This window comes from Bos grunniens, chromosome 2 (assembly GCF_055505025.1).
Source record: "Bos grunniens cultivar Pamir isolate PY7600 chromosome 2, Bosgru_T2T1.0, whole genome shotgun sequence".
NCBI lineage: Eukaryota > Metazoa > Chordata > Mammalia > Artiodactyla > Bovidae > Bos > Bos grunniens.
In genome coordinates this window covers 135,823,926-135,849,424 of record NC_141166.1, presented here as the reverse complement: position 1 = coordinate 135,849,424, position 25,499 = coordinate 135,823,926, and the positions used below count along the sequence as shown (strand labels likewise).

Below are 25,499 nucleotides of genomic sequence, written 5' to 3'. Positions count from 1 at the left end.
AAGAGGCTGTCTTTTCCGTCACATATTCTTGTATCTTTTGTCATAGATTAATTGCCCATTAAGTGTGAGTTTATTTCTGAGCTCTCTGTTTCACTGATTTATGTGTCTGTTTTTGTGCCCTACCATCCTGTTCTGAGGACTTCCCTGGTGGCTCAGATGGTAAAGCATCTGCCTACAATGTGGGAGACTCGGGTTCAATCCCTGGGTTGGGAAGATCTCCTGGAGAAGGAAATGGCAACCCACTCCAGTATTCTTGCCTGGAAAATCCCATGGACGGAGGAGCCTGGTAGGTTACAGTCTATGAGATCGCAAAGAGTCGGACACGACTGAGCGACTTATGATGACTATGATCCTGTTCTGAATTTGTGGTATAGTTTGAAATCAATTACATCAAACTGGAGTGTGATACCTCCAGTTTTGTTCTTAAAGCTTTCTCTCATAATATTGTTTTAATTGGGGTCTTTTATGTTTCCTTACAAATGTTATAATGATTTGTTCTAGTTCTGTGAAAAATGCCAGTAGTACTTTGATAGGGGTTGCACCAAAACTGTAGATTGCCTTGGGTAGTATGGGAATTTTAATGACGTTAATTTTTCCAATCCCCGAAACAAAACAGATCTTTCCATTTGTTCATGTTGTCTTCAATTTCTTTCAACAATGTCTTATAATTTTTCAGAGGCCAGGTCTTTTACCTCCTTGGTTAGATTCATTCCAAGGTATTTTATTCTTTTTGATACAAATGGGATTTAAAAAAAAAATTATCTTTCGGATAGTTTGTTGTTGGTATATAGAACCACAATGGATTCCTATATATTATTTTACATCCAGCAACTTTACTGAATTCATGTATTAGTTCCAAAAGCTTTTTGTGGGTATCTTTGGGGTTGTCCACGTATAGTATCATGGCGTCTGCCAACAGTAACAATTTTACTTCTTCCTTTCCAATTTGGATTCCTGTCATTTCTTTTCTCTCTCTGACTGATGTGGCCAGGACCGCCAATATTATGCTGAATAAAGGTGGTGAGAGTGACCAGGCATTCTTATTCTGTGCCTAATCTTAGAGAGAATACACTTTCACTGCTGAATATGATGCTAGCTGTGGGCTTGTCATACGCAGCCTTTATCATGCTGAGGTATGTTCCCTCTATATCCACTTTGTTAAGATTCTTTATCATAAATGGATCCTGAATTTTGTCAAGTTTTCCCCACATCTATTGAGGTAGTCATATGATTTTTATTTTTCAATTGCTAATGTGTTATCACATTAATTGATTTACAATTATTGAATTATTCTTGCATCCCTGGAATAAATCCCAGTTGATCATGGTGTATGATCTCTTTAATGTACTGAATTTGGCTTGCAAACATTTTGTTGAGGATTTTTGCATCTACGTTCATCCATGATATTGGACTGTAATTTTTGTGTGTGTGATATCTTTGTCTGGTTTGATATCAGAGTGATGACGCCTCACAGAATGAGGTCAGAGCTTTCCTTCTTCTTCATTTTTTGTGGTGGGTGGGGATATTTTGAAGATAGTTGTTAACTCTTCCTTAAATGTCTGGTAGAATTCACCAGTAAAGCCATCTGGTTCTAGGCTTTCATTTGTTGGAAGTTTTTTGATTACTGATTCAATTTCATTAGTGGTAATCAGTGTGTTCATATTTATTTTCTGTTTCTTCCTGATACATCTTGGTAGATGTACGTTTCCAGCACTTTATCCATTTCTAGGCTGTCCATTTTATTGGCATATAATTGTTCACAGTAATCTCTTATAACCTTTTGTATTTCTGTGGTGTTGGCTGTAACTTCTTTTTCATTTCTGATTTTATTGATTTGGGCCCTCTTGCTACTTTTCTTGAGGAGTCTAACTAAAGGTTTATTGATGTGTCTACTTTTTGAAAAGCAAGCTCTTAGTTTTACTCTTTTCTATTATTTTTAGTCACTATTTCATCTATTTTTCACTCCAATCTTTTATTATTTCCTTCTACTAACTTTGGGTTCTGCTTATTCTTTTGCTAGTTCCTCTAGGGGTAAGTTTAGATTGGTTATATGAAATTTTTCTTGTTTCCTGAACTGCTTTTGCTATGTCCCACAGATTATGGAACACTGTGTTTCCATTTTCATTTGTCTCCAGGTATTATTAAATTTCTTCTTTGATTTCATTAGGGACTCCTTAGTTCTTTAGTAGCATATTGCTTAGCCTCCACGTGGTTGTGTTTTTTTGCATTTTTTTTTTCTTATAGTTGATTCCTAGTCTCATAGAAGATGAAGCTCCAACACTTTCGCCACCTGACGTGAAGAACTGACTCATTGGAAGACACCCAAGCAGGAAGAGAAGGGGACGACAGGGGATGAGATGGTTCAATGGCATCACTGACTCAATGGACACGAGTTTGAGCAAGCTCCAGGAGCCGGTGATGAACAGGGAAGCCTGGCGTCCTGCAATCCATGGTGTCGCAGAGTTGAATACAACTGAGCGGCTGAACTGAACTTGCTTCTTTATAGCCTGGCATCAACTTTTCCTCCTTACTGATGTAACTTTGGTCTGGCATCCACTTCCAGTACAGTCCTGTCTCATATACATTACAAACCTGCTCTGGTAAATATAAGCCTTCATCAGTAATTTCTCAAAGCATTTCAGGAAATTCCCAGGCAGCTACCCTATCTGCACTAGCTATCTTGCCATTTGCTTTTATGTTGTAAAGGCTGACTAGCCTTGAACTGATGAAACTAGCCACGGCTGGCATTAAAAGATGCACCCTCTGATTCTTTACTGTGGTTCTTTCTCCAGTCTTCACAAAGGCTTTTAGCTTTCTTTTGAATCAGCATTGAGTGGTTGACCCTGCATCTACACACTGAGAAGTTCCTCAATCTCCTCTATCATTTTTCTATACTTCTTCAACATTATTGCTGACATCACAGGCACAGCAAACTTCCACGTTTCATGATTTTGTCCTTGTTCTTTAGAATTGTGCTGTTAAGTCTTGTAGTCTATTTTGTCTGATATAAGTATTGCCACCTTAGCTTTCTTTCCACTTCCATGAAATATCATTTTCCATCCCCTCACTTTCAGTCTATGTGTCTTTAGATCTAAAGTGAGTCTCCTGAAGGCAGCATACATATGGGTCTTATTTTTTAACCCATTCAGCTACTGTGTGTTTTCTATTGGAGCATTTAATCCACTCACATTTAAATTAATTATTGATAGGTACTTCCCTAGTGGCTCAGCAGTAAAGAATCTGCCTGCCAATACAGAAGACATGGGTTCAATTTCTGTGTCAGAAAGATCCCCTGGTGAAGGAAATGGCAACCCACTCCAGTATTTTTGTCTGGGAATTCCCATAAGCCCACAGTCCATGGAGTCACAATGAATCAGAGACAATTAGCAACTAAACAACAACGTGCTTATTGCCATTTTATTCATTGTTAAGTTCTTCAGTTTTTCATAGTTCCTTTTCATTCCTTTCTCCTCCTTTTGCTCTCTTCCCTTGTGATTTGATGACTATCTTTAGTGTTAGGTTTAGATTTGTCTTTTTTGTGAATCTATTATAAATTTTTGGTTGTGGTTATCATGAGGTTGATATATAACAACCCATATATATGTATATGTATGATTAAGTTATAGTCTCTTAAGTTTGGATTCATTCTACTAACTCTGCATTTTTACTCCCCTACCAACGCTTAATGTTTTTTTACATCATGTTTTATATCTTTTTTGTATCCCTTAATTATTTATTATGAATATAGGTGATTTTACTACTTCTGTCTTTTAACCTTGCTATAAGTGGATCTACTACTTTTACTATTTATCTTTTCCAATGAGATTTTTCTTTTTGTAATTTTAATATTTCTAGGCTTGGTAAAAAGTATTTTTAAAAGCCCCTCAGAAATTAATAGCTAGCCCTTCACGTGAAGCCATTTTATGTGACTTCTTGTTTCCTCTTACATGTATACACATCAGCTCCACCTCTTCTGAAGCACAATGCAATAATAAATGTGAATTTCCAAAAGCACCTATTGCCAGGGGGTTCTTGTACCAACAGGTGCAAACAGAATGTTTCTAATATCATAAAGCACTCCACTGGACAGTGCCCATTTTCTCTGATCCCTCCATGCAGTTCTCCTACATGGAAGAAATCTTGGAGCTGGGCCCACTTGCTTTGGGCCAGCAGGACATCCAGCACAGGGTCCCACAGAGCTGCCCTCTATGAAGGTAGAGAGCAGAGTGAAGAGAATAGCAGAACCATCTCCTCAGAGCTACTCAGTTTTCCTGGGTTCTCTCCAATGTATATATTATTAAACTTTCATTTGATTAAAAAAAAAAAAAACTTCTCATTTTCCCAATGAGAAACATCACTGAAAACCTCCCCAATTTGAAACAGAGTAATAATGAGGAATATGTTAAATGGCATGATTCTTGAACAACGAAAGTCTACTATAATCATGGTGACGTGCATGTGTGCTAAGTCATTTCAGTCATGTCCAACTCTTTGCAATGCTATGGATTATTGTAGCATGCCAGGTTCCTCTATTCATGAGATTCTCCAGACAAGAATACTGGAGTGGGTTGCCATGCCTTCCTCCAGGGGCTCTTTCCAACCCAGAGATCAAACCCACGTCTCTTATGTCTCCTGCACTGGCAGGCAGGTTCTTTACCACTAGAATAACCTGGGAAGCCCAATCGTGGTGACACAGTATACTAAATCTCTAGGAACTACATCCCTGCCAAGTAAAATCTGGCATAATCTCTGCTACAAGGAGCTTTATGCTGAGAAAAGTCCTTGACCAAAACCTCCTTATCTACAAGCACCTTCTCCAGGGATGGGCATGAGATCTATCTGACACTGGGCTCAAGCTTGGGACACACTCATGGGAATATGTCAAGGATTTGTAGTGCAATCTGCATGTAAGGTGGAAGATGCTGTATGTACACACACACACACACACACACACACACACACACACAAGCATGAGAGAAAAGGTTGGCAAAACAATCATCAAGTTCAGCCTATTCATGAAAAGAAGGCTGCCCCTTTCTCATGGTGCTGTTGGCAGTCTTCCCTCAACACACGTACTTTGAGAAGCATGTGTTTCTCACTGGGCGTCAGGTACATTCTATTCTCATAGTAATCCACACAGAGATTCACGATGTCTGCTAAGAGCTCTTCATAACCAGAAATCACTTCAAGCTGCTGCTGCAGAGACTGAAACACAAAGATCTATGTCACTGACCAATCTCTGCCCCTCAGCCCCCTGGCAATGTGCCCCATCAGCCAGAGTGTGAGTTACTTGTGTGATCTTGTTGTGGTTGGCCAGGAACATGGACAGATTCTGTGATTCCTGGATGGACTGTGGATCTGCCATTTTACGTAAAAACTGAGCAGCCCTATAAAACAGGGGGAAAAAAGGGTTAATCAACCAACATGCTTAATGACATTAAACAAAAAAAACAGCCTGGCAAAATCAAAATTACTTTACTACTGCCACAGTTATCTGTACAAATGTGCATCATAGACGCTGGTTTCAATTTCAGCCTCCTCCAGCTTCTCCCCTGAACTCCAGTTAAGTCTCTCTGCAACGTGGACAGCTCATGACCCCACTGTCCATAGCTGATGGACTTCCTCAGAGAAGTGGCACCACCACTCACAGGTTTTCCTGAAGGGCACTAACACAATGGCCTCTCACATTGGCTCCCCATCCCCAAGTCTGAAAAAGGCTGACACTCCCTCCGTGAGTCCAGTGCTGAGTGACATGGATGGCCAGCACCATTTAGGTTCTCTGTTGGGAAACTTTTGGGCAGCCAAACCTCCCATCAGTCAGGGACTACACCACACACAGTTCTGTGCCAAAGGTATGAGACAAAATCCTGCTTCCACCACCAATGTGCAGCTCCATCTTGGACAAACCTAAAGATCTGGTACCAAGTCTAATATGAGGAGTGGGTTTTCCCACACCATCAAGCAATATTCTAACACCAGCTGGGTGGCCTGCAATGAACTAAATTCTGACACTGCTGGAAGACAGCATCAGATCCCATGAGTAGGGCAATGTATGGGAAAAGAATGGGGCTTCCACGGCCTCTCCAATCACCACTCCACCAAACTTCCACATATTCACCAACCTGGAAGCTCTCCGAACCCTGTCCTTTGGGGTTTTTAATGGAAGATTCCTCATAGAAAAGTGTTTGATTAGATTACTAATGCTGGCAATGGGTTCAACCTCTAACCCCTCTCTCCCCACTGAGGTCAGAAGGGTAGGACTAAAAGTTCCAACCCTCCAGTCCCGGGGCTGATTCCTCTGGTGACCAGCACCATCCTGAGGGTACCTAGGGGCTTTCCAAAATCACACTAACATAACAAAAGAAATTTTATTGCTTTCATCACAGGAAATTCCAAGGGTTTTAGGAGTTGTGCCAGAAATGAGGATGAATATACACTTCTTGTTATATATCAATACATACCCCCTGAACTCTCCTGACTCTCACCATATCTGAAAAACAAGACCTATATGACCTACTCATGGGCTGACAAGGGAACAGTGGACACAGAAGGACCTGAATGCTGAGGTCCAACAATCCTACACAACACGGGCTGAGTCTCTAGTTTTTAAAAAGCAGTATGAAAGCACATAAGAGGACTCTGCACTTCTAGGGCTTCCCCCAAAAAGTTTAGGACCTGTCTGTACAACCTAGAACCTTGAGGGTCGTACTAAAGAAAAGCTTTCATGGCAAAGACTGGTAACCTATCCCAACTGTCATTTCCTTTCCTTCCTGCTTCAAAATAAGCCCTGAATTCCTGTAGTGCAGCAACGAACCTCATCTCCACATTGGGATCAACTGCTCAGCCATGAAAAATAAGGCAAAACTTTGTAAGGCACTTGAAAGTTTACTTATAAGAGATATTGTAGGGCCTTCAACTCTCCTTCCTTTCTGCTGACCTGAATGCAGAGATGACACCTGGAGCTCAACTAGCCATTCTGGGCTACAAGGCAACACATAAAGACAGCAGGAGCCCTGGTTCCTGAATGGTCGGGAACCCACTTAGCTGCAGGCCACCTAAATCAGGACATTCCAGGTGAGAAATAAACTGTAATCTTGCTTATTTCTGTAAGTTTTTTTTTTTTTAATATATGCAGTAAAATAATATTAACTGGCACATTTACATTCTTTTTTAAAGAATGTATAGTGTCCACTTTATTGACTTGAGTGATTGTTGAAGCTGCAAGAATGGAAATTAAGAAAAGGACCAAAAATACCTATTTTTATTTTCCTTAAGCCTCACCATGACAATATGGGTTATCGGGAACTTACACTTAGAAGAAGTTGTAACTACCAGCTACATTCAAATAAAGTGTTTTTTGGTTATTTTTTTTTTAATAAAAAGTGTTTTGAATGTTGACTGTGGGTGTAAGGGCTGGGGATGAGTAAGGGTTATTGTCTGGGAAAGTGAACCAACAGATTGTCCACAACAGAGATCACAGCAAGAGGATGCTGGAAGGATGAAGATTGCCTCAGCCATCTTCTGTGCTCAGGGGAGCCTGGAGGGCGGCAAAGATGGTGGGCAACTTCTGAAGGGGGTGCCCAGGGGCCCTCCAATGGCCTTCCACAGAGCAGTCCCATCTTTAAACTGTTTTCCAGACTGGGCTTTGAAATAAAGGTGCTACTGCTAAGAGAGAGAGAAAAGAAACCTTTTTAAAATGAAAAACCACTGGTGCTGTCTACCTCCCCATTCCTCTGATAGAGTCAGAAAGGCTGACAAAGCTGATCAAAAATCATGCAACAAGTGATTTGTGCCATCAGGAGCAGAAGCTATTCTCCTGGACTGGGAAGCTCAGAAGCCCCATGCTCCACCAAGAGTCTCACACACTTGAAATCCCCGAACACTGGCATCAAATGGAGACAACTCCAGACTCTCCTACTGGAGAGGAGTTAACGGGACCATTCAAAAGATGTTGTCATTCTGAAGATCTACGCTTGCATGCAGAGCCGACTCTTGGTGATGAATGGAACACCTGAACTTATTTCACATGAACAATAAGTTCATGTGAGATCTAGCTGGGAGATCTAGCTCCACCCCCACTGCTGACCCAAGCTCAGATCTGTTTCGTGCTGCATCTCAAGTTGACTTCATTTTAAAGACACAGCAATGGTTGCATGATTTTAGATGTGTATTAGGGTTCAGGGTAGGCTGCTCCCAAATATGCCACTGTGGCATACTGATTTATTCTGAATTAGTTACTTAAACAGCTACAGCAAGTACATTCTGACCTCCTCTGTGCCCCTGAAAGCAGGAAAGAAACCTCCCACATTTGAAAGGTAACCTCCCTGTACCAGGAGGTCAGGAGGCGTCCTCATCACCAGAGGCTGTGTGAACAACCTTCCTACCTCCTCACTCACTGACCATGCCAACGCAAACTTCTCTGTCTTATCAACTCTTCACAGGCTACTTTTTCTTTGTTTAAAAGGTTACTTCTTTGGGTGTCATATCTTGGGACCCCCCGCCATATTTATTAAATTAAATTTGTTTTGCTCTTATTAATTTCTGCTTTCTTAAAGGCAGTTCTCAGGCAAGAACCTAGAAGGGCACAGGAGAAATTACTTTGCTTTCTCTACAAATGAAACCACAGCCTATTCAGATGCAAAGTAAATCTCTTCTAATTCACTTGTATAGCTAAGTTTCATTGTCTAACAAAGGAAACAGAAGTCAGCATCTCATTCCAGCCAACTTATTTTAACAGTCTAGGGCACAGACTTTCCCTAGAGAGTTGGTTACAGAACAGCTGCTCTGATCTACCTGCCACCAACATACTCAGTCTTACAGACACACTGCTGTGACGTGCCCACCTAGACCAGACGCGCAGGCTCAAGGCAGCACATCATCCTCTAGGGTGATGGGAGCCCAGAGCTCCCTCCACACATAGGACTACAAGAATGCTTTGTGGGGCTCGTGATCTGTCTCAGGCCCAGAATGGCCCTTGTGGGTGCCGCACCCCCCACGCAAAGGCGCCCGGGAACCCAGGTGCGCTCACCTCTTGTAGGCTGAGTGGTCATTCTTCACACTGCACTTCATGTTCTTCAGCTCGTCCAGCACAGCAAACATGTTGATGAACTTGCCCAGGGTGATCAGGTAGGCTTCGGACACGAAGTCCTTCCTTCTCTCCGCATGGCACAGGCGCCTCACCTCCCCACAAAAACGCTCAATGGCATTTCTCTGTACAGAGGAAGCAGGGACAAATACACTGCTTTCAGGGACGGGCCAACCCCAGACTCAGCTCCAAGCACAGAGTCCAGACTCACATTACTCGCTGAGGAAATGCCCAACCAACAGGTGCGTATTTACAGCTCAGGTAAAGAGACATTTTCTAGAAAGTGATTTCCACATGTCTTTGCTCTATAACAATCATCATCGATTTTGCACTTTACCAACTATGTCCCCAAAGTAAAAGAATTTTGTTGACTATTCCGGCAAAGTTACTGAGCAAAATGCTGCAAAAGAACATCTGTAAAGCAGATTGCTTTAGCTTTCAGAGTTGAAAAAGGGAGTGGGAGGATTTCCACATGACAATTTTTTAAGATAAAACAAAACTCATCATCTAAGGAGTTTTATCTTCTCGGTTTGCTAAAGGAATCTATAATAAAAAACTCACACACATTTAAGTATGTCTTTAAAAATCCAGGAAGGCCCCTCCCGTAGCCACCCTGCCTAACCCAAGGGCCAGAAGGAGTCAAGACCAGGGTGAGGCCCACCAGAGCAGACAATGGGATGAAAACACGTGAAAACCAGATGAATCGAAAGTACAAGCATACTGATAGAAAGCAGTCTTCATGCAGGAAATACAGAGTCACTCTCAAGGGAAGGAGAGAAGTGAAACATAAAAGCAGCATTTATTCTGAAGCAGCCAGTCAAGCTTCAGCCTGTCAAAGGTTTAGTTCCCTTTGGCCTCAAAGCTGTTGTGACCGTCTGAATTTACATGCAGTTTGTTTAGTCAGGACATGGTGCCAGTGCCCCACTCTCTGCACTAAACCCCTGGGATTATTTCACCGTTTTACCTGGAAGTACATAAAATTCATCAGTTTCGTGACCTCAGGCTCAAGGACCTCCACGGTTTTCTCATAAATTTCAACTCTGTTAGGCTGTTCATTACATTTCACCTGGAAGTAAACAAGCACGACCGAGAGAGGCTTCAACCCACAGAATGTGAGGAGTTGCTGGAGGAGGGCAGATCAGAGGTGGGGTGTGGTATGACTGGGCAGGAAAGCCTGGAAGGGATGAGGCCTGGTCTGTCTGGAGTGGGGTGTGCCCAGTAGGGGTGGGGTGGAGTCTGGCTGGGACCGGCACCTGTGGGATGGCCCGAGAGCAGCTTCTCCAGGTGTACAGCATGACAGCATATTCTTGGCCTTCCTCCAGCATCTCATTCTGCAAGGGTATACCGGGCAAATCAAAGGCAAGCAGAACAGTCACCAAGTGCTAACATATACAGCCATAAACCAGAGGGAGAGGCGGGGAAGCTGACTACAGTCTGAAATATTTTTAAGATGCATTAAAATGTTCACAAGGTTTGATCTAATAACTTCACTTGTACAAATCTAGCCGGGGAGAATAATTATATATTTAGGAAGATATTCATCATAGAACTTATTATAAGAAAGCAAGGCAAACTAAGTAAACATGCTTCATCTGGTTTAATGTAATGACATACCAAAATGTTCATTAAATTATTAATATACATAGTTATAACAGCAATGCAATTCACTTCTGCAATCTAAATCCCATATGGGTGTGTGGCTGGTATGCTTGACCACAAGTATAAACAAAGGAGAGTGGGCTTGCTGATGCTGACAAAGGTTTTCTCTGGGCCACAGAAGCCAGATTTTCAGAAAGAGCATGCACTGTTCTTAGTAATAGAATAATACCAAAAAAAAAAAAGACATTTGCCATTCAGATGTGTCAACCCCCTGCCCTCCCACTGAGGAAAACATGTAGTTACCATGCTAGAATGGACGGTTGCTTGTTCAATGTATCTTGCAATGCCGGTAACAAATGCATTTCTGTCTTCAAAATTAGTGTTGAAATTTGGCTGGAAGGAAAAAGAAAACCATCACATGGAGGTCAGCATCACGGGTCACATGTCCTGCAGCTGTCCAGCACCCACCTGGTAGAGCAGTGAGGACGGTGGGGGCTCGATGCAGGGCTGCTGGTCAGGCAGAGGCAGCTCTTCCAAGAGGTCCACATTGGACAATGCATCCTCCAGCGTCACTTGGGCCGCCATCCTGGCCTACGACCAAACACAAAGCCCCCTGTGCTGTGAGGAAGGGCATGACAGTCCCTCCAGGGTGGGGTACTTAGGGTCCTGCTCCCCTGTGCCTTCTTCTTAGGGAGCTGGGGCTGGCAAAGGCATCTTAGACTGTCCCTGGGGCCTGGCATCTCTCTCGGGCCTCATCAGCAGGGGAGTCACAACACAACTGCTGCTGGTCATGGTATAGGGCACAAGGGCCAACACACGTGCCACGGCTTCCTGCCACCCTCCCACCTCAGGGCCATCATCCTGGAGGGCTCTCCGAGAGGGTCTGACAACCCCTTCACTGAGCTGGGGGCAGGAATAGTTCCTCCAGTACTATGTCTGTCCTCAGGAGGCCAGCACAGCCTCGGATGGGCAACAGTGCTTCCAACCAACGACGCTTTCCAGGGGCTTCCTCCAAGCAGGGCCACACGCTCCAGATGGAGATGCACAAAGCCAGTGCCCTGACTCCAAGAATGCAGGACAGCCTGCACGGCCCAATAAGGTGAGGGCCTATAGCTAAGGAAAGGAAATAGGGAGAGGGCTACTGGCAGAGGACTGAGAGCCTGAACTCTGTGACTGCCATACAGAAGCACAGAAAAGGAGATGGACTTCATCTGATACATCTATGCTGGCTCCAGAAGGGAGGAGTCAACATACTCCAGCTTGCCTCCCGCTGAATGTTGCTGTGATCCTGCATGGGACTCAGGGAGCAACTCTAACTCCAGATGGACATGTGAAGCAGCCCTGACCCCAGCAGGATACGTGGGGCAGCTACATGGACAGCTATGTTCATTCTGAGATTGAAAAGCAGCAGGCAGGCTGGGCAAGAACACTGAAAGAAAAGGAAGAGGTACCCAGCTGCTCTACTTAGCACTGGGCACCAGACAGGCATGGGTGTGGAAGTATTTGGTGAGGCAGGTTTCCAAAGCCTCAGCATGCTGGTTAGAGGACCAAAAAGGGAACCCCAGGGCACTGGAAAGCCCCAGGGACAATGTGGAGAGGAAGAAGCTTGGAAGACCAAGCCCACAAAGTTGGTCAGAAATGTCATCAGGCTCACCCTCAAGCTGCACATGCGTGGATCTGATCCTCACATCCCAAGCCCTGAGACCAGAGCCAGGTCCCAGACGGCCATAGGAGGCACACACAGGACAGATCCAAAAGGCACTGCTGAGCTCCAAAGACAGGAGTGACACTGCACCACAGTCCAGAGAGGACAGGTCAGAACTGGCGCTTAAATCAAAGCAGGTTGTTTGCCAGCTAAAACAAAAACAACATTTCCTAGGATTTCGACAAGACCCAGAGTCTCATACTATAATATCCAAAATGTCCAGCTGCAATCCAAACTACTCAGTAAAGAACCAGTAATGTCTTAGCTCCTACAGGAAAAGATGAGCAACAGATATGCCAAAATAATACAGATACTACAATTATCTACCAGACTTAAAGTACCTACTATAAAAATGCTCTAAACAAACATGGCACTCCTGAAGTGAACAAAAAAACTGAAAGTCACAAATAAATACATAAATAACTGAATGGAAAATTAGAACTAAAAAATACATCATCAAAAAATCTACAAACAATAAATGCTGGAGAGGATGTGGAGAAAAGGGAACTCTCTTGCACTGTTGGTGGGAATGTAAATTGATACAGCTACTATGAAAAAGAGTATGGAGAATCCTTAAAAAACTAGGAATAAAACCGCTATATGGCCAAGCAATCCCACTACTGGGCTTATACCCTGAGAAAATCATAATTTAAAAAGACACTTGTACCCCAATGTTCACAGCAGCACTATTTACAATAGCTAGGACATGCAAGGGACCTAGATGTCCATCGACAGATGAAGGGATAAAGAAGCCGTGGTACATATACACAATGGAATATTACTCAGCCATAAAAAGGAACAAATATGAATCAGTTGAACTGAGGTAGATGAGCCTAGAACCTATTATACAGAGTGAAGTAAGTCAGAAAAACAAATTATCATATATTAACACATATATATGGAATCTAGAAAGACGGTACTGATGAACCTATCTGGAGGGCAAGAATGGAGACACAGACATAGAGGACAGACTTGTGGAGATATAGGGGAAGGGCAGGGTGGAACAAATTGAGAGAAGAGCACTGCCACAGATACACTATCGTGTAAAGAGGAAGCTAGCGGGAAGCAGCTGCTCAGCACAGGCAGCTCCGCTGGGTGCTCCGTGATGACTTAGAGTGCTGCGTGGGGGTGGGGGGTGGCAGGGCAAGTAGGAAGGCATGCATGTATACACATGGCTGATTCATGATGTTGTATTCCAGAAACCAATACAACACTGCAGAGCAATTACCCTCCAATTAAACATAAATTTAAAAAATACAATAATGAAATTTAATGAACTCCCCACAGGAGCTTAAAAGCAGAGAAAAGATTCAGTGAATTTGAAAACAGAGCAACAGAAATAAGCTGAATTGAATGACAGAGGGAAAAAAAGATTGAAAAAAATGAAGAACGTTGAGGACCGAAAAAAATGAAGAACCTTGAGGACCTCTAGAACAAGAGAAAACTATCAAACACTGTCTCATAAAAATACAAGAACAAGAACAAAGTGTCTCAGCTGGATAAACAGTTGAAAACAAGACTGAAAACTTTGCAAATGTGTGTACAGATTCAAGAAGCTCAGCAGACCCCAAACAAGACAAACCTAAAGAAATCCCTACCCAGACAGATCACAGTCACACGGCTGAAAAATAAAGACAATGAAAAAATATTCTAAAAATAGCCTGACCAAAGTGGTTCATGACCTAGAGAACAATAATTTGTGAGAAATAAATTTCCATTGTTTATAAGCCAAAAAGAGAGAGACGGAGAGGGAGGGATCTAAGAGGAGTTAAAAAATAAAATGCAGACCTAAATCCAAACATATCAATAATTAGGTTTATCAAAGTAAGCTGAAACACACCAATTAAAGACAGAGATTGTCAGAATGGATTTAAAAACTCCTGACCCAAGCCTATGCCAGCTGTAAGAAACTCATTTCAGACATAGTGACACAGGTAGCTGATAGTAAACGGGGAAAAGAGAAACCAAGCAGGACTAGTCAAAGGAAGCTGGACTACTCAAGTGTCAGAGAGAGCTGGCTTCCGAGCAGGAAATGCCCAGGGATAAAGAGGGGGGTGCACGACGGAAGATCATTCAGAAAGGAAACAACCACGCTCAGTGTGAATGACTAACGAGAGAGGGTCAAACCAGGCAAACCCCGGCAGCCCCGAAAGGAGAAGTAACTCCGCCCTGGAGACAGTGACAGCTCTCAGCCAGCAACAAGATCAGCACGACGGGGAGGACAGACACCGAGGGAGCCGAGGCCTGAACTCCTCCCCCAGCCCAACAACAGCACAAGATCCATTCTGCATGGTTCCCACCATCCACGTTAATGCTAAATATAGCAGATATTCTTCACAGCAATGAAAAAATCTCCCTTTCATTACCAACTTCCTTCTCTCATCACAACTTCCTATTCCACACACTCAGGAAAGGAGGACATCCAGGACAGGGGTGCACAGAGCCAAGTCTTCCTCCCGGTCACTGCCCTGCAGAGCCAGCGCAGGGGCCCCAGTGGTGCCCATACAGGGCACCTCAAAGCTGACGGCCTCCAAGGAGCCAGGCTGCCCAACAAGGTCCCTGTGGTCCCTCAGGGCTGCCTGGCCTTACCTCTGTGCCTCTCACCTCCACAGGTCAAGCCAACCACCCAGGAACAACCATGCAGCCCACACGACCAGTTGCCCTAGCTTTCCACTCAGTGCCCATGGGACCTGCTTCCTCCCCACTCTCTGCCCAGGACAGGCCTGGATCACCCACTGACAGGAGAGGTGGTGCAAGAGAGCTGCAGAAAGGCTCTGTGACACGCTTGGGTCACACCCTAGGACAAATGTCAAATGTTCAACTTATTTCAAATCAGTGTTTAAGGACATTTTTGTTTGCTGTGGTTTATATATACAATGGAATATTATTTGGTCTTAATAAGGAAGGAAATTCTGACACATGCAACAAGACAAATGAGCCCACAAGTCATGCTAACTGAAGTAAGCCAGTCGCAAATCGAAGAGCACTGCACGATTCCGCTCAGAGGAGAGGAGCCCAACTCAGAGAAAAAGTCAAACGGCGGTTACCCAGGGGCTGGAGAAGAGGAAACGGGGGAATTACTGTCTAATGGGCACAGAGTTCCAGTTTGGGAAGATGGGAAAAGTTCTGGAGATGGATGGTGGTGACGGTTACATGATAGTGTGAATATTTAAAATGGTAAATTTTATGTTCTGCATATTTTACTACAATTAAAAATTAGGATAAAAAAATTATCAATATTTATGGCAGATAAATCAGAAAATAAAGAAAAAGTAAAGGAAATTATCCATAATCCTCTGATCCCTCACAGAAACAAGACGATATCAGTTATTCTGTAAGCTGCTTTTCCCTTCCAACTTCCATAAAAACACTGAAGTTGTTGAACATTCTCTCACAGCATCCTTTAATCTTTGTGTGAACTACCAGTCAAGGCTCTCTTATCACACACAGAGGCTCTTTCCTAACTGTTGCATTTTCTTCTCCGTGCTTTTCAACCACGAACACACCCTACAAACATCCAATTCCAGGGCCACGGGCGCCTCCATGACTGGAGCTCCAGCTTTGTGCTTCTTCCACAAAGAAGAAGCAGGTGTCTGCCTCATCTGTTCAGGAAACCTGAAACCGTCAGTTCTGAATTCAAGTCCCCAGTCTCCATCTCACCGGTTTCTTTGACACCTCCCAATTTCACCTCAAGATTCCGTTTAAATCCACTTACTTTTCTCCATTTCTAGCAGCCACTCCCTTGTCAGGGGTGGCCCACTGCCCCAGGAATAAAATCCACGCTCCCTGTCCCTGCTCCAGCCACCCCAAATCCAGAATCCTGCCAGCCTCACCCCCTTCAGCTCACTGGGGTTTCTTCTCAGCACAACACAGGGGCCTTGTGTGCCTGGCCACCCACCGCACGGCCCTGGGACAGAGCCTCAACTGCACCTTAAGGACTGACACGCCTTTGCAGTGTCAAAAGCCACAGTGCCAAAGCCCAAGAGTGTAACAAAAATAACACATCTGGAACACACTCAAAACCTCCCCTGCTGCCATGCAAGACTTCACAGTTTAACAACTCAATTACATTTCTGTCTCCCTTGGCTCAGCTCAAATGAGCTCAATCCCCTCCACAGCTTGGGGCCTGGTCACAGCAGGATGGCATGTGACCACAGGCACAGAGGGAAGGCCATGTGAGGACATGGTGAGAAGGCGGCCGTCTGCAAGTCAAGGAGAGGCACCTCGAAGGGAACCAGCCCTGCTCACACCTTGATCTCAGACTTCTAGCCTCCAGAGCTAGGATAGAATACTTTTCTATTGCCTAACCTGCTTGCCAACAAAGGTCCGTCTAGTCAAGGCTATGGTTTTTCCAGGAGTCATGTATGGATGTGAGAGCTGGACTATAAAGCAAGCTGAGCACCAAAGAATTAATGCTTTTGAACTGTGTTGTTGGAGAAGACTCTTGAGAGTCCCTTGGACTGCAAGGATATCAAACCAATCAATCCTAAAGGAAATCAGTCCTGAATATTCATTGGAAGGACTGATGTTGAAGCTGAAACTCCGATACTTTGGCCACCTGATGTGGAGAGTTGACTCATTTGAAAAGACCCTGATGCTGGGAAAGACTGAGGGCAGGAGAAGGGGATGACAGAGGATGAGATGGTTGGATGGCATCACCGACTCAATGGACATGGGTTTGGGTAGGCTCCAGGAGTTGGTGATGGACAGGGAGGCCTGGCGTGCTACCAGTTCATGGGGTCGCAAAGAGTCAGACACGACTGAGTGACTGAACTGAACTGAAAGCTGCCTAGGGTATGGTTTTGTTTCAGTTTGGCTTCTCAGGTGGCACTAGAGGTAAAAAAAACAAAAAACAAAACTCGCTTGCCAACACAGGAGACATAAGAGGTGAGGGGGGTGACCCCTAGCTTGGGAAGATCCCACTCCAGTACTCTTGCCTGGAGAATCCCACAGACAGAAGAGCCTGGAGGGCTATAGTCCACAGGGTCACAAAGAGCTGGACAGGACTGAAACAACTTAGCATACATACAGCCTGAGCAGACTAACACAGCTAAGACTGAGTAGAGCGGAATTGCCCAGACAGGGTACCTACCCCCTCGTGCTGACTGGCCACTAAAACCACCCTCATGCTGGCATTTTTCTGACACATACATACTTGATGCACAAAAAGCAGACTGCTGGGAGCAAAGCAAAGACTACCTGACCCACCAGAGCCTCAGTCTCACAGCCCAGCACCAGCACCCCCAGTCTGTGACCCATCCCTCCCGCCCCCAGCTCGCCCCCCACCCATCGCATCCTTCCTTCCGATGGGGGTGAAACAACAGAGCAAACATGTTGTCCAGGGTTTCTGTCCTCCAACAACATAAAAGCCAGGTATTTTCCTTCCTTGATTGATTTCTTTCAACAGCAGTTTTCAACCCTGTTTCTGATTCCTATAGTTTGCCAAGTTATAAAAATGAATTTAAATACGTCAGGGGAACTGTCTTTTAACAAGCTATCAACTAATTTATTTTGCAAGTTTAAGTTTTTAAAACAGATTTCAGCTGGGACTCCCCTAACAGTCCAGGGGTTAAGACTCTGTGCCTCCCACTGCAGGGGCCCAGGTTCACCCTGGTCAGAAAAACAAGATCCTGCATTTGGCCAGAAAAGAAAAGACATGCTGATTTCACTGAGCTGCTGTTTGAGTGTCCCTGACTCAGGGAACTCTGGGGCCCAGGGGACTTCTCAGGATCCTCCCCACGGGTAGGGTGGGTAAGCGCAAAGCCAGAACTGCGAGCTGGTAAACCTCATGCACACTACACCACCACCTGCCCTGCTTGTTCAGTTATCGGCACGCCCTGGGCTCCCACAGCTGGGCCCTCGCACTCGGACAGTGGGCCTACACCCATGAGCTCGAGAAGAGGAGAGTGGGCAAGATTACCGGCAAGGCCGAGGTCCAGGATGCTCTTCTGTGAGACCTTACAACACTTGGAGCCAGTGAGACCCAACTGCTTCCTCCTGCTACACTCCCTACCCCCTGCCCTTGGGTGTGGGGCCCCTAGGGCCCAGGGGCCTCTTCTGACTCGGCAGACACACCTTCATGCACCTAGACTCAGGCTCAGTTCTGTGCAGGGCAGGGTTTAAAATCTTGCCTCCATAAGACGGCCTTCCCTCTCCTGCCATGACACGAACCACTGTGTGGAGCTGCACCAACCCCACTCTCCCAGGACCAGCACCCCGACGGTACTTCTGGCGAGGCTCACAAGCAGAGCCAGCTAGTGACCCTTCCTCTAGTCCCTCACCTGGACTTGGAATCTACAAATGACCAGAACTAGGGCCCAATGAACGTGCCCTAGGAACCTCAGATGGCCAGCACAGGTAGGCATCAGATGACCCAAGTGGGACCAGGAGACCCCAAATAGGGGCAAGCAACCTCAAGTAGGTAGGAGGCCAAGGTTCCTGGTGCCAGGCTAGAAACCCCCTGGCTGCTGACCCTCACATGATACTGTCCGCCCCTCAGCCTAGCTTACCCTACATCTTCTCAACAAGTCATCCTCACAGTTACACTTAAGGTGGGGTCATCACGCTCTGACAGCAGAGCAGAGAAAAGCATGGAGCCCACAGCCACACGTCAGGGACAGAGTCAGTGTGACCTCAGCGGCAGTGATTTTCACAGGCATGATATCAGTGGCAGAGGAGCCAGCCAGGTCTGAGGGCAGGAGAGGGGCAGCAAGAGCATAAAACCCCAACCAGCAGTTGGGGCCGAGGGGGCAGTGTTGGGGACGGGGACAGGGAGACACTAAAAGGATTTCTGTGACTCACAGCAACCACCACACACTTCAAAACCAGGAACAGTGGATAACAGAACTTGTGTGGTTTAGTAAGTATGGTTTGACTATTTCCCCTGTCTCTGGACAGCATGAGAGTAGGTGGGCTGGCAGTAACAGACAACGAATCCTTCCCTATATAACTCATCACTTTTTAAAAAGAACACGTAGGCTAGGCTGCAAAGCACTAATTGAAATTAAAGGGGAGAGACTAATTTTCAACCTGGTAGCAAGGGTGGCACCAAAATATTAAAAGGAAAAGAGAAACAAAGTGTTTACATGTTTTCAATAAGCCACCGTGTGGGAGAGAACACAGGCTTCCCCGGCAGAACAAGGGCTGCAGAGACAAGACGAAACAAAGGAGCAAGACTGAGACAGACGCCTCAGGAGACGGACACTAGAGGGGAGGCACAGGAAAGTGCGGAGGCAGGCGAATGCCTGCCCGCGGCCAGGAGCTGCGGAGCGCAGTCCATGCCGGTCCAGCCAGACAGGGCAGGGCAGGAGGAGGCTGCGTCGGCCCCAGACACAGGGAGGGATGGCGTCCAGCACAGACGGGGCACAGGGTCAGATGCAAAGAGAAGTGAGGCTGCATCCTAGCCGAAAGCCAGGGAGCGGGTGCTTTGCATAGGCTTTAAAATAGAACTGCCAAGGCAGCTTGATGCCAAGGTTGCAAAACATGGTGAAACAACAGGAGGGAAAATGCAGAACGGATGGTTCCTGCCCATCTAAACATACTGCCTTGGGGCACCCCTGCCTGTTTGCCCATGTGACCCTTCAAGCCCATGTAACCTGAGGCAAGAGGATGGTTGGCTGGAAAGAGGGCCTCCCCCACAGCTCCAAACCTGTACTTCTGAAATTTTACAACTGGACAGTGTTTCACTTGTCAAACGGCAGAGCATAACCAAACCACAGCAAACTACAAGATGTTTCTAACTGATTTTCTTCCTCTTCTATATACAAATAATGGTACCTCCCAGAAAATTACATCCAAATTTTTGTGCAGTCTGTTCACATGTAAAATAAATCATCTGAGGAAGAGAAGTATACTTTATTCAGCTGAGCCTTTCTATCTTGCATTTTAAAACAATGTGTTTTTCCAATTCCAGCTTTTTTTCCCAGACTAAGTGGGATGGGGAAAAAGAACAGGGCTGCTATAATCCCTAGGCAAAAAACTTCATAATTAAAACACAAACATCATCTTCTGCCCAAGAAGAACAATATAGTAAATTTCTTTACTACTGAAGAAATTCAATTGCACAAAATATTAACTTCCATTCTCAAAAGCCGCACTGGTCTCTTCTGCAATTACCTCAAAGGAATCACTGCATCAACAGAGAAACAAAAACCAAGTTTGCTTGAAAATCACAGTAAGGTGAAGTCTAAGACAGAGCCCCCAGAGGAGTCGAGTCTGTCAGTGCTTAGGTCCTGGCACTGCTCTCCTGCCTTTCATACTCAGTCTGCAGACCTGGGACAGGGTTTTCTCAAGACAGAGTAGTCTCTCTGCCTCCTGAATGCTTTCTCCCCAGGTTTCCTGTCGCTGCTCTACTCAGCTTGACTGGCCCCTTCCCAACCTAGAGCACTCATATGCCACACTCAAGCCTGCCACACTCCTTTTTAATTCCTTTTAACTATGCAAGCAGTACTCTGACCCTGTGGCTCTCCTGCTTACATGCTTATAGCTGTGGGTTTCAAACCACGTGCCCTGGAATTCTGGGGTGCCCCATGATGGCAAGGGAGAGCAGCGCTGCATTTATCCATTTATGAACTGGGATGCCACCTGAGATTTTATGAAAAACTAATCTGAGGCCAATATAAATCAATCAACAAAACGCAGGACTGGGTGTACAATTCCACAGAATCAAGTCTCAATTGCTGAGATAAAGAGGGTCCTTGCAGCGTGCAGTGCCCACACCGGACCCAGACGGATGCCCTGTGCTAAGCTCTACCACCCCTGCCACCTCCAGTGGGTCCTTGGGGGAAAAATGGAAATGTTCTGCAGCTTCTGCACCAGTACACCAAGCACAGAGGGGAGCCCCGTGAGACCAGTTCATTGCAGTGGGATGAGGCTGGGACAGTGGGAGGTTGATCTCCTCCATGGTCTGGACCCTCGTTCACCAATGCCTGACCATTTCTTTGTGATTGTGGTGGCCTTCATCTTTATATAGACTCCAGTGCATGTTTAAGACACTAGAGAAGATGCCAGTAGCAACTCAGCATGTTCTTTCTAGGATGGAGTCAAGCTCGGCAGTCTCTGGCACTGGGGGTGGTCACACCATAGAGGTGCCACCAAACTTCCAACCAGGCTGGAGGCTCCCCGAAAGGAGAGCGAGCCCGCCACAAGCCTGGCAACCATCCTGAGGGCCCGCCTGCCAGGTGCAGGGACATCCGCACTTACCACAGGGCAGGCTTGCCCCACAAATGTGGACCTAGATGCTTCCTATCCAGGCTCCAGCCATCCCTCCACACTGGAAGGTGGCTCAACCTTGCTCACACAACCTCATAAATGCTCCCCAAGAACTCTGACCCAGTAGTACTTCTGAACTTTCCCTTCATGTGAGCCATTTTATTAATAACAGATTTTTACCTTCTAGATAAAAGTCTAAGATGACCACATCTGGGCAGAAAAGTCCAGTATAATCAGTCCTCCATATCCACAGATGCAAAACCTGGGGATACAGAGGACTGACTGTATTCATGGTACAACTTTTATTTTATATACATGACTTAAGCATCTGTGTGTTTCAGTATCCACAGAAGTTTCCGGAATCAACCTTTGGTGGATACCAAGGGGTGTCTGTGTTTTCAGATGACTTTCTTGGCAGCACACCCCAAGAGGCGATTCTTGTTTTTTTTTTAAATTGAACGATAATTGCTTTATAATATTGCGTTGGTTTCTGGTATACATCAACATGAATTAGCCATAGGTATACATATATCCTGGAGAAGGCATTGGCAACCCACTCCAGTACTCTTGCCTGGAAAATCCCATGGACAGAGGAGCCTGGTGGGCTGCAGTCCATGGGGTCATGAAGAGTCGGACACGACTGAGCGACTTCACTTTCACTTTTCACTTTCATGCATTGGAGAAGGAAATGGCAACCCACTCCAGTGTTCTTGCCTGGAGAATCTCAGGGACGGCGGAGCCTGGTGGGCTGCCGTCTATGGGGTCGCACAGAGTCGGACACGACTGAAGCGACTTGGCAGAAGCAGCAGCAGCATACATATATCCCCTTCTTCCAAGAGGGGATTCTTAAATCCCATGAATGTCTGTCTTCAAAGCTGCAGGAGATGATCCATCAATCCTACTTTTGGCCATTTATCCAAAGGAGACAAAATCACTACTATCGGGACTTCCCTGGTGGTCCAGTGACTAAGACTCTGCGCTCCCAGTGCAGCCTGCCGGACTTCGATCCCTGGTCAGAAAACTAGATTCCATACGCCACACCTGAGGCCCAGCACAGACAACAAAAAAAGATATCTGTACCCCATGTTCACTGTAGTATTGTTGACAGTAGCCAAGATATATGTGATGCTAAGTGACAAGTTAGAGAAAGACACCCTATGATCTTACTTGCATGTGGAATCTTAAAAAGAAAAAGCTCACAGGTAGATAATAGATTGGTGGTGGCCAGAGGTATGGAGTGGGACAACTGGGTAAGGGGGTCAGAAGCTACAAACCTCTAGCTACAAAAATAAACAAACAAGTCATGCAGATGTAATGTATAGCGTGGTGACTGTAGTTAATAATACTGTATTGTGTTATTTGAAGGTTGCTAAGAAAATAGATTCTTAAAAGTTCTCATCACAAGAAAAAAAATTTTTTGTGACTGTAAAGGTAATACATGTTAACTAGACCTACTGTGATCATTTCACAATAGATACAAATTTCAAATCATTATACTGTATACCTGAAACTAATATAATGCTGCATGTCAATTATTTCTCAATTTTTAAAAGCTGCAGGTGGATTCAGGTGAGGACCCGCACAGGGTCCCAAAGATACCAGCTTGGACAGCATCCAGGGATCACTTTCATGTTTACAGTTTACTAAGCGGAGCCAAATAAAGGACAGAAATGGTATGGACCTAACAGAAGCAGAAGATATTAAGAAGAGGTGGCAAGAATACACAGAAGAACTGTACAAAAAAGATCTTCACGACCCAGGTATCATGATGGTGTCATCACTGACCTAGAGCCAGACATCCTGGAATGTGAAGTCAAGTGGGCCTTAGAAAGTATCACTACGAACAAAGCTAGTGGAGGTGATGGAATTCCAGTGGAGCTATTTCAAATCCTGAAAGATGATGCTGTGAAAGTGCTGCACTCAATATGCCAGCAAATTTGGAAAACTCAGCAGTGGCCACAGAACTGGAAAAGGTCAGTTTTCATTCCAATCCCAAAGAAAGGCAATGCCAAAGAATGCTCAAACTACCGCACAATTGCACTCATCTCACACACTAGTAAGTAACGCTCAAAATTCTCCAAGCCAGGCTTCAGCAATATGTGAACTGTGAACTTCCTGATGTTAAAGTTGGTTTTAGAAAAGGCAGAGGAACCAGAGATCAAATTGCCAACATCTGCTGGATCATCGAAAAAGCAAGAGAGTTCCAGAAAAACATCGATTTCTGCTTTATTGACTATGCCAAAGCCTTTGACTGTGTGGATCACAATGAACCGTGGGAAATTCCCAAAGAGATGGGAATACCAGACCACCTGACCTCCCTCTTGAGAAGTCTGTATGCAGGTCAGTAAGCAACAGTTAGAACTGGACATGAAACAACAGACTGGTTCCAAATAGGAAAAGGAGCTCGTCAAGGCTGTATATTGTCACCCTGCTTATTTAACTTCAATGCAGAGTACATCATGAGAAACGCTGGACTGGAAGAAGCACAAGCTGGAATCAAGATTGCCGGGAGAAATATCAATCACCTCAGATATGCAGATGACACCACCCTTATGGCAGAAAGTGAAGAGGAACTAAAAAGCCTCTTGATGAAAGTGAAAGTGGAGAGTGAAAAAGTTGGCTTAAAGCTCAACATTCAGAAAACGAAGATCATGGCATCTGGTCCCATCACTTCATGGGAAATAGATGGGCAAACAGTGGAAACAGTGTCAGACTTTACTTTTGGGGGCTCCAAAACCACTGCAGATGGTGACTGCAGCCATGAAATTAAAAGACACTTACTCCTTGGAAGGAAAGCTATGTCCAACCTAGATAGCATATTCAAAAGCAGAGACATTACTTTGCCAATAAAGGTTCGTCTAGTCAAGGCTATGGTTTTTCCAGTGGTCATGTATGGATGTGAAAGTTGAACTGTGAAGAAGGCTGAGCGCCGAAGAATTGATGCTTTTGAACTGGGGTGTTAGAGAAGACTCTTGAGAGTCCCTTGGACTGCAAGGAGATCCAACCGGTCCATTCTGAAGGAGATCAGCCCTAGAATTTCTTTGGAAGGAATGATGCTAAAGCTGAAACTCCAGTACTTTGGCCACCTCATGCGAAGAGTTGACTCACTGGAAAAGACTCTGATGCTGGGAGGGATTGGGGGCAGGAGGAGAAGGGGATGACAGAGGATGAGATGGCTGGATGGCATCACTGACTCGATGGACATGAGTCTCAGTGAACTCTGGGAGTTGGTGATGGACAGAGAGGCCTAGCGTGCTATGATTCATGGGGTCGCAAAGAGTCGGACACAACTGAGCGACTGAACTGAACTGAACTGAACTGAAGTGGAGCCGCATCTAAATGTGCTTATATACAGAACAGATGATAAATAAGCCCCCGCTGCTGCACAGCACACTTAACAGCCTACAGGGGAAAAGAATGCAGAAAAAAGAGGAGATATATGTCCCTGTGTAACTGACTCACTTTGCTGTATACCTGAAACTGACACAACATTATAAATCAACTACACTCCAATAAAAATTTAAAAATAGAAATAAATACTAAAAACTGGAATATTAAAAAAATAAAATAAACGTTCTTTGAATTTGTATTACTTTTATTCCTATGAAGGAATTTGAACAAATTTTTACAGAGTAACCCATTTTTTTTTCTTCTGTGACTTGCCAGTTTGGTTTATTTTCTTGTTATTTTTGTCCTTTGAAACCTCACTATTTTCCTCATCAATGGCAAGTACTCACTATACCTCTACCTCTGATACTACAGACATTAAAACTGTGTGAAAGTTGCTACAAAAATGTTTCCCAGTCAGACTACTTGCCTTCTTAAGTCACTTACTTTTTTCTTTGAAAACTCAGTTTAAAATATTTTTACCATTATCCACTTTTCAGCCTTTTCCCTTTG

At 44.9% G+C, this 25,499-nt stretch overlaps 1 protein-coding gene across 11 annotated transcripts in view; it reads right to left on the bottom strand.

The window, feature by feature from the left end:
• CYFIP1 (cytoplasmic FMR1 interacting protein 1) overlaps window positions 1–25,499 on the bottom strand; it is a 108,639-nt gene that overhangs the window by 65,682 nt on the left and 17,458 nt on the right. For all 11 annotated transcript variants that reach the window (XM_086362636.1, XM_086362641.1, XM_086362634.1 and 8 more), the window contains 7 exons: window positions 11,153–11,275; window positions 10,988–11,077; window positions 10,339–10,416; window positions 10,050–10,151; window positions 9,029–9,210; window positions 5,291–5,387; window positions 5,077–5,205 (listed from right to left, as the gene is read on the bottom strand). Coding sequence is in view for 8 of the 11 variants with exons in the window: in XM_086362641.1 (XP_086218767.1) it covers window positions 5,077–5,205; window positions 5,291–5,387; window positions 9,029–9,210; window positions 10,050–10,151; window positions 10,339–10,416; window positions 10,988–11,077; window positions 11,153–11,269 (795 nt within the window). In the remaining 3 variants the exon portion in view is untranslated. The remainder of the gene's footprint in view (window positions 1–5,076; window positions 5,206–5,290; window positions 5,388–9,028; window positions 9,211–10,049; window positions 10,152–10,338; window positions 10,417–10,987; window positions 11,078–11,152; window positions 11,276–25,499) is intronic.